We start from the raw sequence: 13722 nt of genomic DNA, 5'->3' as shown, positions 1-13722 counted from the left end.
ACTCCTCTCGCTGAGAGCAGTGCACATTCCTGGGCATCTCAATGTGGGAGCAGACATCCTGTCGAGGCAGGGGCCGAGGCCCGGGGAATGGAGGCTTCACACCAAGGTGTTGAAGCAGATATGGAGATTTTTGGCAGGCTCAGGTGGACCTGTTTGCGACTCAGATAACATCGCACTGTCCCCTCTGGTTCTCTCTGACTCATCCAGCATCTCTCGGACTGGACGCTATGGTGCAGACTTGGCCGAGGCTTCGTCTGTACGGTTTTCCCCCGATCGCTCTGCTCCCGGAAGTTCTGGAGAGAATGCGCCGGGACGGATTCCGGCTGCTGTTAGTAGCCCCGTTCTGGCCGGCCAAGTATGGTTCTCGGACCTGATTTCTCTTCTTGACGGCTCTCCATGGGAGATTCCCGTCAGGAGGGACCTCCTCTCACTGGCGGAGGGCACGATATTCCACCCCCGCCCAGAGCTGGAAGTTATGGGTGTGGCCTCTGAGGGGGCACAACTCGTAGCTTCTGGTCTCTCAACCGAGGTTAAGACCATCCTCCAATCCAGAGCTCCCTCAATGAGGAAACTGTATGCCCTGAAGTGGAAACTTTTCACTTTTTGGTGCGGAGACCGCCAGCTCAACCCAGTCAACTGCCCAGTTGGTACAGTTCTGGAGTTCCTGCAGGCCCTTCTCTCCGCAGGGTTGACCCATTCCACCCTAAAGGTCTACGTGGCGGCCATTGTGGCCTACCGCGCCCCTATTGGTGGCCAGTCAGTGGGCAGACACCCCCTGGTTTTACGTTTCCTCCGCGGTGCGCTGAGGCTGCTGAGGCTGAGGCCTCCGGCCAGGGAAGCTTATGCTAAGCGGTGGATCAGGATGCTATTCCATAGCCTCAAGTTCTCTGATCTCCCCTCTCCATTGGGGGTCAAGACTCACACATTCTGAAGTTGGCCTTTGGGCGGGATGTCCCCGCCTACTTTGTCAGGTGCCTATCTGCTTTCTGTGCCACTCCTGGCTTCGTTCTCTCGCTTTAGCTGAGCTCTTCCACACTAGGCAGGGATTTGTAAGTCTGGCGGCATGGGCATTCTCGTTCGACGCAGCTCGAGTTCCTGAAGGGGAACGTCTCCAGGTTACGCATGTAACCATGGTTCCCTGAAGGTAACGAGACGCTGCGTCTCAGGGCCATACTTCCGGCATCCCTGTCAGCACTTGCTATATTGTTGAAGCTGACGCCGGTTCCACCACACGTGCTTTTATGCTTACTGGTCATTACGTCAGCCCGCCTGTGATGTCTCGCCCATCCATTGGACTGATTACAAATGTGATTCAGAGCGTGGTCACGCTGAAGGCGTTCCCGTAGCGTTTCGATGCAGCATCTCGTTCTATTCAGGGAACCATGGTTACATGCGTAACCTGGAGACATTTTACTGCACACCTGCCAGCCAATCAGAATCCAGTATTCAGACAGACCATGGAATAATAAATATTATTTTCCAAATTATTTTGATCAATTCACATTTATAATCAGATTTTTTTTTCAATCAAATAAAATTCCTGCTTAATAAAAAGCATATGCATGACAAAACATTATTGATACAGCTATGAAATGTGAATATTCTTACACATTATATACATACTGTAAATGCATTAGTATTTCAGTCTTTCTACTTCAAAATTAAATTTTTAATTAAATGCATTACTTGCCAATTCTTTGTAATTATTAGTAAAATTCACAAGCAATTGTTTCTATTGTTGTACTCATTCTAATTCTATCCCCCTTTTTTTGCAGTGTATTATACTTTCAACAAAAAGTGTCAAACGGTCCCTAAAAACAGAGACATTTAAAGTTGAAGACCCGAGGCTCAGAAATATGTTTTGAAGTGTAAGGCATTTCCTGAACATCACACCATTATATGAGAGTCGTAAAAAACTGAACCAGGCCAGCCAGGCGGCAACTTTCTCCAATGAGTTCCTGTCTCGCTCTGCTTATCTTTACAAAGAAAACACGGAGCTAATGATTTGCCAGGCCACCTCCATGTCGACACAATACTAAGACAACAAGAACTGACCCCTCCCATCTGGATCCGTTTAAGCTACAGAAGGTCAGTAGGTTTCGTGACTGGTTTCAGCATCAATAAAACATCTAATGGACCAAAGAACAAAGAGGTCTAATACTTAGACAGAGTCCTGCACAGAATCGCACGTTCTCTGCTTTGTAAATTCTTAAGGTGAATTTACATCACTCGTGAAAACGAGGTAGAACTATGAAACTCAGAACTCCGTTAACATAATTTTTCTTCCTCTGAAACTGTATGTTTGTGTGTATGTGTGTTTTAGCTTAGTTTGATGTAATCTAGAATAGCCAATAAATTTCATGTTTCATTTATAAATAATCAATTGTCTGGTGTCATATAATTTCAAGGTTAAAACTTTGCCGAGATCAACGTTACCTCTCTCTTTTAAGAGCTGACAAATTATCATAAGTGTGTTAACCGTGGCCAGGAAAACACATATTTAATTTGTTAAAATATACTGAGAACGGCCGGCTCGCTGGACGACCCTTGATTTAAAGTGTAAACCATTTAAAGTCAAAATCAGTTTTGATCAGGTGAACCTCGAATTCTCAGATCGAGTTCTTTTAAAATCTGAGCTAGAAATAAACCTGAATGAATTAATAATAATTAATTCCCTTACAACTGAGTTAAAATTCCTTACAGAAGTGTCGGCACTTACTCAGTAACAACTCTCACACAGGTCTGCATGTCGCTAAAGTACTTCAGCATGATAAAAAGCGGTGTGGACAGAATGAAACGCCTCAGCGGAAGAGCCTAAAGCAAAACAATATGTCTCGCTGTACAGCCCTATTGAGAACACAAACCCGTGATTTGTGTTGGTTTGAGAAACATCACACTGGACGTGGCATTCATAACACAACACTGGTGACAATGGAAGTCATTTCAGCACTCGACCAAAGGAGAGATATAGCATCTGCAACCAGCTCGGTAATTATGAGGCTAAACCGAAGTGACAAGCGGTTTTGATTGTGGAAACAGAGGTTCTGAGATACAGACTGGGATAATACATGCCGTAATGCTATTATTGCAACCCTCCGCAGAGAGTGAGTCAGGTATCAGAGCTGCCCTCGAGAGAGACAAATGACCGATGCAATTACTTCATATTAATGACTTACACTAGAGCAAGCAGATCCACCCTCTATGCCCCCAAACACGCTTGAAATCAGATTCGGTACCTTTAAAATGTATTTTGCCTTATTGATTTGTGGTAATCGGATCAAGATGTTTTCAAATCACATAAGACACGTGTTCACTCTGATTCTCTGAGAGAGCTATGTGGCCATGTTTGGGTCAGATATATTAATCATGTAGTGGTTTGATATCTTTTCTTGCTAGAGTGTTTGGGAAAGCAAATGTGATTAGTTGATTCTTATAAATCCAGACACTGAGAGTGGATGCAGGTGAGTAAATAACGACAGCATTTTCATTTATCCATTTTCACTATTCCTCCACAATGATCTCATTAATTTCCCATGACTTGTCGCAACTCTTTGGCTCTCAGGACAGTCAGAAGATCTTTCTGTTGACGAGGAACATCTAAACACTGATTCACAGTGACAGCTTCACATTTATCATCCCACAGATGTTCGAATCATTCCCAGTGTTTCAGGCTCCTGCACAGATGGGTGTTTCCAGACCGTGGAAATGATAGGGAACAGCTGGCGACTGAGTCGTTTCCTCTCACCCCAGCGCATTCGAACAGCGCCCCCAAAATAAACCTGTCAGATGTGGTTAGATATGGGCACTGTGGGGCAGTGTGCCAACTCCACCCACCTCTCTGGGCCTGCCATCTGTTAAACATGCCACAAGCGAGCCAAAAGACCTCAGATACGCACAACATCGAGAGGGGTTGGCGAACATTCAAATAAAGCTCAATGTATTTGAAGTAGTTGCTTTGCAACTCTGTCTGATAAATTAAAACTCAAAGCAAATCTATAACAGTGTCAGAAGCAGGCAAGCAACCAAGACCATTTTTCCACATAATCGCAAACAAAAACAAGTAAATTAAGCAGATGAAATGATTTAGGAAGTCTCCGATAGACGGCCGCACCATGTACTCTTCTGTAACAACTGACAAATAAGATCAGCGTCAGAAAACATTAATTTCTGCGAGAGTCTTGGCAAGCTATTAAGTTTGTTTTATATAATTTATCGATATGAGAAATGTCAACAATAAAACACTGGCTATTATAGACATATATCACAGATCAGTGTTTTCCAACCTTTCTTTAGTCGCGGCACCCTTTGGAAATTTTAACAAATTTGTGGCACCCTACAAAATTAATTTTGTCACAATATTTGAATTTCTAACTTCGATATGATAATTTGAAAAGTATAGATATTCGGTACAACAGGGAAGAACTGCAGAATATACTGTCATACAGATATTTTTAATATTATAAAAAAATGTTGTCCATCAATGGTGGCAATCAGTAGGCTAATTTCTAATGAAAAGACCAATTTATATGACAGATTTTAATGTAAGCTTTTAATAATATGCAAACATTGTGAGATAGCTAGTTATAATGGTAATTAAACAAAGTTTTGCTCACTCAGTGTATTTTTGATTTTACAGTTGGGTAATTTTGTTGCAGTAGCACGAGATAGCTTGATTTAAAACTTTGAATTGAATAAAAAATTACAAGGAGGCTAAGCAGTTAATAATAAGATAAGAACAAATAAAGGAATTACTAATGATAGCACAAATAAAAAAATAATGATAGGCCTACAAATGAAATAAATTGCTTTTTAGTTTTTCAGGTAGGTCTAACACACAGTAGGGCTATTAAGAGATTTAAAAAAATTTTTTTTACCAATTATCCAAATAATGTTTAATCCTAGAAAGCTATTATCATCAGAGGACACATGAGCATAACATAGCGGTTAGCAGATCAATGAATGAGAGGACAGCATTACCAGAGTTGCCCATTTACCACACCTTGCGGTGGTGTTATTGTTAACTAAAACTATTTTAAAAAATCATCAATTGAAATGAAACTGAAATAAAATAAAACAAATATCAGATGAAAAACGTACTTATTTTCAGTTAGTTGCCAAATCAACATTTATCATTTTTTATTACTAAAACTAAACTGTAATAAAAATTAAGCTAAATAGACATGTTAAAAATTTAAATAGATAAATAAATAAAACAACAGATCAAAATTAAAAACTAATTACAAATATTATTAAATGATATAAAGTATTTAAATAATACTAAAATAACACTGCCAAAGACTATGGTTGAATCTCTAAGTGCGTAGATCTGCACTGGTGATGGTAAAGTACACAATTAGGTTTTAATGAATTAACTTTCGAAAACCATCTAGCATAGCAAAAGTTGCTGTGAGCAATATTTCTTTAAAAGCATACTTGAATGCCACCATTGGCTGTATACTTAGATTTGAGCTTCGTTAATTCTGTCCTTGCATACTATAAATATTCTTTCTTATAGTCCCTAAAAAGAAAGGCCGCTACAGCAATGGATGTTACAGTTACTTACATATTCACCATAGGTATCCTGCACCACTGGAGGGGGAGGTCTGTGCTTTTTTGAACATTTTAGCAATTTAAAAATATTAAAAAATTATTTTTTACACGGCACCCCTGCTCTCGACAGACGGCACCCCGGTTGGGAAACACTGTCATAGATCACTCTTTCTGTCTAGAAAGGTACTGACATTACTGTAAAAGCTCAAACAGAGTAAGTGTCTCGCTTAATCAATACAAATTGTGTTGCTTCTGCACCCTTAGTGGCGCCAAACTGTGAAAATAATAAAACACCAAAGAAATTACTTTTAAGATTCATAATATTAGAGATTTTTTTAAGTCAAGATATTTACAGAGAACAGTTTAGGGTCAGAAATAATAAAAGTAGTTAACTAATGCAGAAACCGAATCAAAAAGGTTCAAAAGACACTGAAAAAAATGAATCCTGCACCACTGGAGGGGGAGGTCTGTACCCAGGTGGGGGCGGAGCTCCTCGTGCTCTCTGAGAGGGAACGCCCCTTACTCTGCTGGACGGCACCCTGCTGGGCGGAGCTCCTCTGGGCGCCACCCCCCGCGGGACTGCAGCCTGAGGAGGAGGAACGCCCCCTCTACACCTGCAGGACACATTTCAATTACATAAATATAATTAACTAAACATTACGCCTGAAGCAAGAATTCTTCATTTAAAAAAAAAAAATGAACACAGTGAATTTTAGTAGTGTAAAAAATACATATACACTGTAAGTGAAATGTTTGGACATGAATGGACTGAATTAGTGATGTCACACCTTTTTACCCAAATATACTATATATGCTTTACATTACTTTTGTAGACAAATATAAATTGTGCCTACACTATAAAAAAATATTTTTTGAAGTTGTAAATAAAACTGAGTATGTTTTTTTTTTTTTTCAGGAAAATACTATTTTAGTTTTTCTACTTCACAATTTTACATGAAATTCAATGCGCTACTTGCTGTTTCTTTGTAATTTTTTGTGAAATTTATTAGCCATTTTTGAGTGAAAATTGTTTCTGCACCCATTTTCTTTTCAGTGAACATTTACATTTCTTCATACAACTAAGACAGATCTAAAATATAAGATATAATATATTTATCTATTTGTTGGTCCTCATGTAATTCCAATAATTCCACAGTTTTGATGACTTTAATATTAATCTAAGATATGGAAAATAGTATAGTAAAACAGAAATGTGTCCAAACATTTACTATAGTTTATTTATTTGTATAGTTAATTAATTAATTAATTTAAAAAAATCAATACTTGATTTTTCAAAGATGCATTAAATGTAACAAAATTGACATTATTTTACATTGTTTCAAAGTAAAATCCTGAAAAAAAGAATGCTGAAAAAGATGTATAACATTTTCCACAAAAAAAATAAAATAAAAATTAAGCAGCACAACTGTTTTCAACATTGAAAATAAAGCTTTTACATTTATTATGCATCTTTCAACTGACTGACAGACAGACAGATCTAGTCTAGTTTCTGGCCATCATTTACTAAATAACAATACGCCCGTTGATTATATTCCATCCTCCAATGGAAGATTACTTTGATGGTTTGATTGAATTTTCCTCTCCGACTAAGATGAAAATGAGATTGGTTTGAGGAAATGACATTACCGTCAGTCCATGTGAGAATAAATCTGCCAGTTATACCGCATTAAACTCTCAGTGGAGTTTAAAATGCTTTTCTCATTAAACAGCAGAAAAAAATTCTACGAGCAGAAAAGGTGAGTTAATTTGTCTTGTTAACATGTTTTCCTGCCGTTTTGAAGTTTTCAAGTTTACGCTCTAAATGTGATCAGAGTAGAATGGCACGCTGTTGCACCTGTGCGGTCCCGGCGCTGGCATTCCTCTGCCTCGTGTGCTGCTTTTGCCTCTGGCCGCTGGGACTTTGGCATCCTCCGAGGCGCCGTTCAGATACGTCAGCTCCTGTAGCTGAGCCTGTCTGATCTCATCATTATAGTCCTGTATGACACACACAGTTAATGAGCTGTAACACGCAATAATGGTCCACTTGTTTTTCAAGGGGAAATATGTATGCCCCCTGCAACCCCAAACACGCACCAACATGTGTTTTTCCCCAAGAGGAACCATTCTGTATATAAATAGTAACATTTAATCTAGCTTTTCATTAGCATAACAGATGTGACTGTGAGATATTATATACATAAAGTCAATACTGAGATCTAATGTGAAAATATGCATAGTGTTTGATAGAGAAGATCCAGAGAATTGAATATATTTGAAAAGCACTTAACTTCTCCAATATAACATATTTGTAACTAAAGGATATTTGACAAAGAAGGACTTGATTGTATCCACCATACACTGTAAAAATTTATTTTAATCAATAAAGATTATTGGAGTATGTTTTATTAAAAAAATACTACTTCAGTTTTTCTACTTCAAAGATTTTACAAATAATTCAACATGTTATTTATTTGCAGTTTTATTTTAGTATCTTTGAGATACTAACAGGGCTTTTATTAATATTTTGAATTCGTTTTTTATTTTTATATGTTCTGCTTTTTTTATTTCAGCTTACATTTTAAGAGGTTAAGTACGTTTAGTAAGTTTTGTTATGTTTTTGTCATTTTTAATATATATATATATATATATATATAGATTTTATTAATTTTTATTTTTATTTATTTTTAATTATTTTAGTTCTATTTTAGTATCAAGCTAAACTAAATGAAAATTTTAAATGTTTCCTTAAATATAAAAGGTATAAAAAGTTTTTTTTTTTTACAATATAAAAAAAGTTTTTTATTTCATTACATTTTATTTTATTTCAGTTTAAGTTTATTTTATTTCAAGTTTTTTTATGGTTTTTAATTTTAGTTTTAATTAACTATATTAGCCCTGTTTCTTTGTAACTGTTTGTGAAATTTACTAGACATTTCTAAGTGAAAATAGTTCTAAACCAATTAATTTTTTTCTGTGTACTGTGAACCCCTTGGACAAAACTTTACTTGTAAATATAAAAAAAATAATATGTATTTTGGCCTGAAGGTAATATTTTAATTGTTCATGAAATTTACTAGAACTTTCTGAGTGAAAATTGGGTAAAACTTTAGTTTAGGGACCAATTCGCACTATGAATTAGTTGATTATTTGCATCCATATTACTAGCATATTGGCTGTTTATTAGTACTTAAAGCACATATTAATGCCTTATTCTACATGAACATATTTTAGATCCCTTAATCCACCTCCTAAACTTAACAACTACCTCACTAACGATTAATAAGCAGCAAATTAGGAGTTTATTGAGGAAATAGTCATAGTTAATAATTAGTTGATAGTGAGAATTGACCCCCAAAATGAATGAGTTTTGCTCATTCATTCTCGTCAGTATTTACATTCCTCCGCAAGCGCACGCGAGCTCCGCTTTACAGAAACTCGCTGATCAGATCACAGAGACAGAACAACAACACCCGGACTCTGTTTTAATCATTCTCGAGAACTTTAATAAAGCCAATCTCTCCCGTGAACTGCCAAAATACCTCAGTCTACATTTCAATTTGCACATAATACACCTGTACATGCAACTGTCTATTGTTCTATACCTGTACATACAATTGTCGATTTGTATATTTTTTTATTCCTTATTTTACTTGTTCTATTTTTTATTTATTTTTATTTTTTATTATCTGTGTTTTTTGTTCTGTCACTGTCATTCTGTTACACTGTGGAAGCTTCTGTCACGAAAACAAATTCCTCGTATGTGTAAACATACCTGGCAATAAAGCTCATTCTGATTCTGATTCTGATTCTGAAAATGAAGTGTGACCAAAAATTGTTGCTACACCAGTTTATTTATTCAGTGTAAGGGCTCCTGGGATAAAATGTGACTACTACAAATAAAAATTTTAAACCAGTGAATGTGTATTTTTGGTCTGAGGGTAATAAACGCTGCAATCAGAACATGAAAGCTGATGCTGATGCTCAGTTTGTGTTTAGAAGATGTACAAACCCGTACAAACAGACGTACCGGAATAAGGAATTTTTTGATCTCCTCCAGAGCATGACCCATTCTCGCATACGCTTCAGCGGGCGGCGCGAACACCTCGATCAGCACGTGAAGATCTTCGTTGAGATGATGATACTTTGTCTCTCCGCTCTTTCGCAGTTCTTCTTCCTGTTAACGTAAGAGGTTGAAAAAAATAAACATTTACACATTTGCACACTTTTGCTACACCAGCTGAGGTAGAGGAACTAAAAATATATATTTTTTCAAATAAATAAATAAATAAAGTATATAAAATTAGATATTTTTGATTAAATAAAAAATGTAAAAAATTATTTACAATTAGAAGATGTTGACCTTTTTAGACCTTTGAAATATCACGTTCAGGTCACTGAGGTTGTAAATAAATAAATAAATAAGCTAAATTAATAAACTGCACACAGTAATTATGCCATGCATATTCAATTCAATTAAAATGTAAATTCCATATGCAAACACATTCACACTGGGCAGTGTGTGTGGGAAAGCAAAAGAGCAATTTAACAGGAACTGTGAGACAGAAACATGGCAAAGGATTACATCAGCCCACCCGTCAGATGCACAGATGATGCTGCTTTATTTTAAAAGCAGGGTGAGATTTTCATTTAGCACGGCTTTTCATTGGAGAGCAAAGTCTGCTGTTATGCGTGTCTCCTGTGCTTCCTCTGATGTCATGCAGTTAATCTGGTTTCTTAAAGACAGTCGCTGTTATGCAAATGAGATGCTAATTTCATCCACAAATCTGCTGTTTACTGAAAGAGGTCGGCTAAATGCAGATATGCTGAGGGAACAAAGTGTCTGTATGCATGCACTGGCAGTATGCATGGGTTATGATCTAATCAACTAGTTGTCCAAAAATCTATTTAAAAACTATAAATAGATAAATATTTATAGATAATAATTAATAGATAATAATTAAATAGACAAATAGATATTTATCTAAAAATAGATCAATCTAAAGACTATTTTTTATATGTTTTATAAGTTCCATTCATTCTCTTTAAAACATTTTAATTGCACTGTTTTATGGAGAATTTTGCTTTTTAAAAATGCAAATATAAAGGTCCACTTTTAAAAAGGACCTTACAACATTTTTTAATTAAATAATTATTTAATTAAACATTATTTATTTATTTATTTATATATTATATATTTCAGAGGTGGAGCAAGTTGTTTTGATTATTAAATCTTAAGTTATATATATTTGTCTTTGGAATAATATGGACTGATGGATCTTTCAAAATAAATCCAGGAACCTGTATTTAAAAAATGTAAAAATACATACATTATTTGTATGGTACTGTCTCTCACAATTCTGACTTTTTCCCTCACAATTTGATAAAAAAAAAGTCAGAATTGTTAGATATAAACTCACAATTGCGAGAAAAAAGTCAGAATTGTGAGATCAAAAAGTCGCAAGTACATTTTTAATTTTTTATTCCATGGTGGAAAAAAACGGAATTGCGAGATGTAAAATCAAATTTCAGGGAAACTCGCAATTGTGGGAAAAAAAAGTCAGAATTCTTGAGGGAAAAAAGTCAGAATTACCTATTCAGTTTATTACTTGGTGGATGAAAAAACAGAAATGTGAGATGTAAAATCAAAATTATTGTTGAGATTTAAATCTCAAAATTATTGAGATTAAAAAGTTGCAAAAAAACATTACTTTTTACATTTTTATTCCAAGGCAAAAAAAAAATATATATATATAATATATAATATTATATAATAATTGCAAGATTTAAACTGAGAATTCTGAGGAAAAAAAACCTGAATTCAGAGAAAAAAAAGTCACAATTGCGAGATGTAAGCTCAGAATTTGGAGAAAAAAATAAAAGTCAGAATTGTGAGATAAAAAGTCGCAATTACCTTTTTACATTTTTTTATTCTCTGGCAGAAACAAGCTTCCGTGCAAAACAGTGTTTGCAAGAGCGTTTTCCACATTTACTGGTGAACACATAGCCTATTTATGAAGTTTTCTAAACTGCTTCCAAAAAACAAGCTCTTGTGGGGTTTGGGGTGTGTATGTTTACTATCAACACCGTTTGGTAAATTCTGTGACATTCGTTTCTGCGAATACTAGAACATCAAAGAGAATTATGAGCTTTAAGTAAATCTCTCCTCTCCGCTGTGGGATGGAACTGCAGGAGAATCTCCAAATGGCTTAAAACCTTGCAGGTGAGCGTTCCAGATCCAAACCATCCAATTTGCGGCGCACAATTTTCCCTCTACTGCTTTTCCCCACAGAGAGCTTGTTCACCAAAATCTGACAGTACCAGAGGAGTGCAGAAGTCAATAACAACACGCCCAATTAGTAGATAAAACCTTCCAGAACACCCTGAGCTCTGGAACAGCTGTCTGAAGGCAGAAGATTGCTCGTGTGAATGGTGAAGGTAATTGTGGTACGCTTATACATGCACACAGTCAAAATCACCTGCGGCCGAGCTGTTCAGAAACGGTCAGAAACCAGAGCTACATGCACACAATCTGAGAGAAATATACTGGGGGAAAATGTCAGTAACTTAAAGGATACAAATGATGGATTTTCCAGACTCTTTTAAAATAGACTTGGCAAGAAGTTAGCCAATTATAGCTAATTATACTATGGGGCTGTTGAACATCTGAATCTGACTGGTTGATGAGCATTCTAAGGTGTGCAATTATTTTCAGGGGAACACACAACTAAAGTAGTTCCAGGCAGGTCTTGACCGCATTACATGTCCATATCACTTCGCCAAACGATTTCAGTTATTTCAAAGATCCTTACAGCCTACAACAGCAAAAGTACCAAAACCCACAACGACACTGCCCAAACAAATAGATAATAAACAATACAATGAAAATGACAGATTAGTTCCATGTTTTGCCACAAAATTACAAATCTGAACAATGTCTAGATGTGTGCTAACCATAGCATAAGCGGAATAATTGACTCCTTACTTAACTATTCCTTAATTAAAGGTACAGTAGCAAAAACAACCAAAAGATTTCTATTTCAAATAACTGCTGTTCTTTTGAACTTTGTATTTATCAAAGAATCCTGAAGAAAATCCATCATATTTTCCAGAAAAATATTAAGCAGCACAACTGTTTTTAACATTAATAATAATTAGAAATGTTTCAAAATCAGCATATTAGAATGATTTCTGAAGGATCAGGTGAAGACTGGAGTAATGATGCTGAAAATTCAGTTTTGCATTACCATTGATCAAATAAATGTAGCCTTGTTGAACAAAAGAGACTTATTTCGAAAACATTTTTTAAAATGTTGACGATGTCACTAGACTTTTAATATCTGCAGACAGTTTCTGGTACTTAAAGCACATAATAGCAAATTATTATATTTAATTTAGATTTCAAATACAGTTTACACCCTAAAGTGTCTTAATTTTACAACTGTATCTATGCGTATAAATTGAGCCTGTATTGAAAGCAATTATAGACCTGAACTGAACGCATCATCTAAAATTAAACTGTTGTTTTTGGTTCAAGAAACGTTGACTTAAGTGGAGTTCAGGGAGAAAAAAAAATAACTACGGGGGCATTTACTGATTTCAACTAAAAACTGTCTATTCATTGGCTATTCATTTACATGACAATGGCGTTTTGGGGGCCTGAAAACTTTTGAAAAGTTTCAAAGTGCACGTTTTTGAAAGCAATACTGTTATCATCTCCATGTAAACTGTAAAAGCACAAATTTGTGAAAACAGTGAAGTCATGCGCATGTGTATTACATGTTCAGTTTATAGGTATGTGTTTGACATCGCCAACTACTGGCCTGGCATGAATAATGCAGCAAGTGAATGGGGATCATTTTGACGTTGTTGTCTGTACATGAAACTTTTCAAAAATGAAAAAGAAAAAAATCAGATTTTAGTACAACTGTTGTTGTGTAAGCATACCCTCATTGTATGAAAAACATCCTGTTTAACTAGAAGAACGTCTCTGAATTACCTCAACAGCCAAAGTCAATTCAGTTAGATGCTGGAGGAAGTAATCTGCTGTTTGCCAATAACCCCAAAAACCTGTCAGACTATATCTCTCTGTCCCTTTGTCTCCTCTGTTCTTTCTCTCTCTCTCCCTCTCTGACAGGACGCTGAGGTTAGCATTTCTTTATGACAGCGTATCCC

General features: G+C 36.0%; 1 protein-coding gene across 1 annotated transcript in view; it reads right to left on the bottom strand.

Moving 5' to 3' along the window:
* Positions 1-5959: 5959 nt before the first annotated feature.
* Positions 5960-13722, bottom strand: part of LOC107727300 (KH domain-containing, RNA-binding, signal transduction-associated protein 3-like) — a 99886-nt gene continuing 92123 nt past the window's right edge. Inside the window, exons 4-6 of the mRNA XM_016537134.1 lie at positions 9578-9724; positions 7406-7545; positions 5960-6164 (exon numbers count right to left, since the gene is read on the bottom strand). Coding sequence (XP_016392620.1) covers positions 5960-6164; positions 7406-7545; positions 9578-9724 — 492 coding nt within the window. The remainder of the gene's footprint in view (positions 6165-7405; positions 7546-9577; positions 9725-13722) is intronic.

The sequence above is a fragment of the Sinocyclocheilus rhinocerous genome, unplaced genomic scaffold, assembly GCF_001515625.1.
Source record: "Sinocyclocheilus rhinocerous isolate Xijiao unplaced genomic scaffold, SAMN03320098_v1.1 scaffold1154, whole genome shotgun sequence".
In the NCBI taxonomy this organism is placed as follows: Eukaryota; Metazoa; Chordata; class Actinopteri; order Cypriniformes; family Cyprinidae; genus Sinocyclocheilus; species Sinocyclocheilus rhinocerous.
The sequence above is the reverse complement of the archived record's forward strand: the minus strand, read 5'-3'. Positions and strand labels throughout refer to the sequence as shown.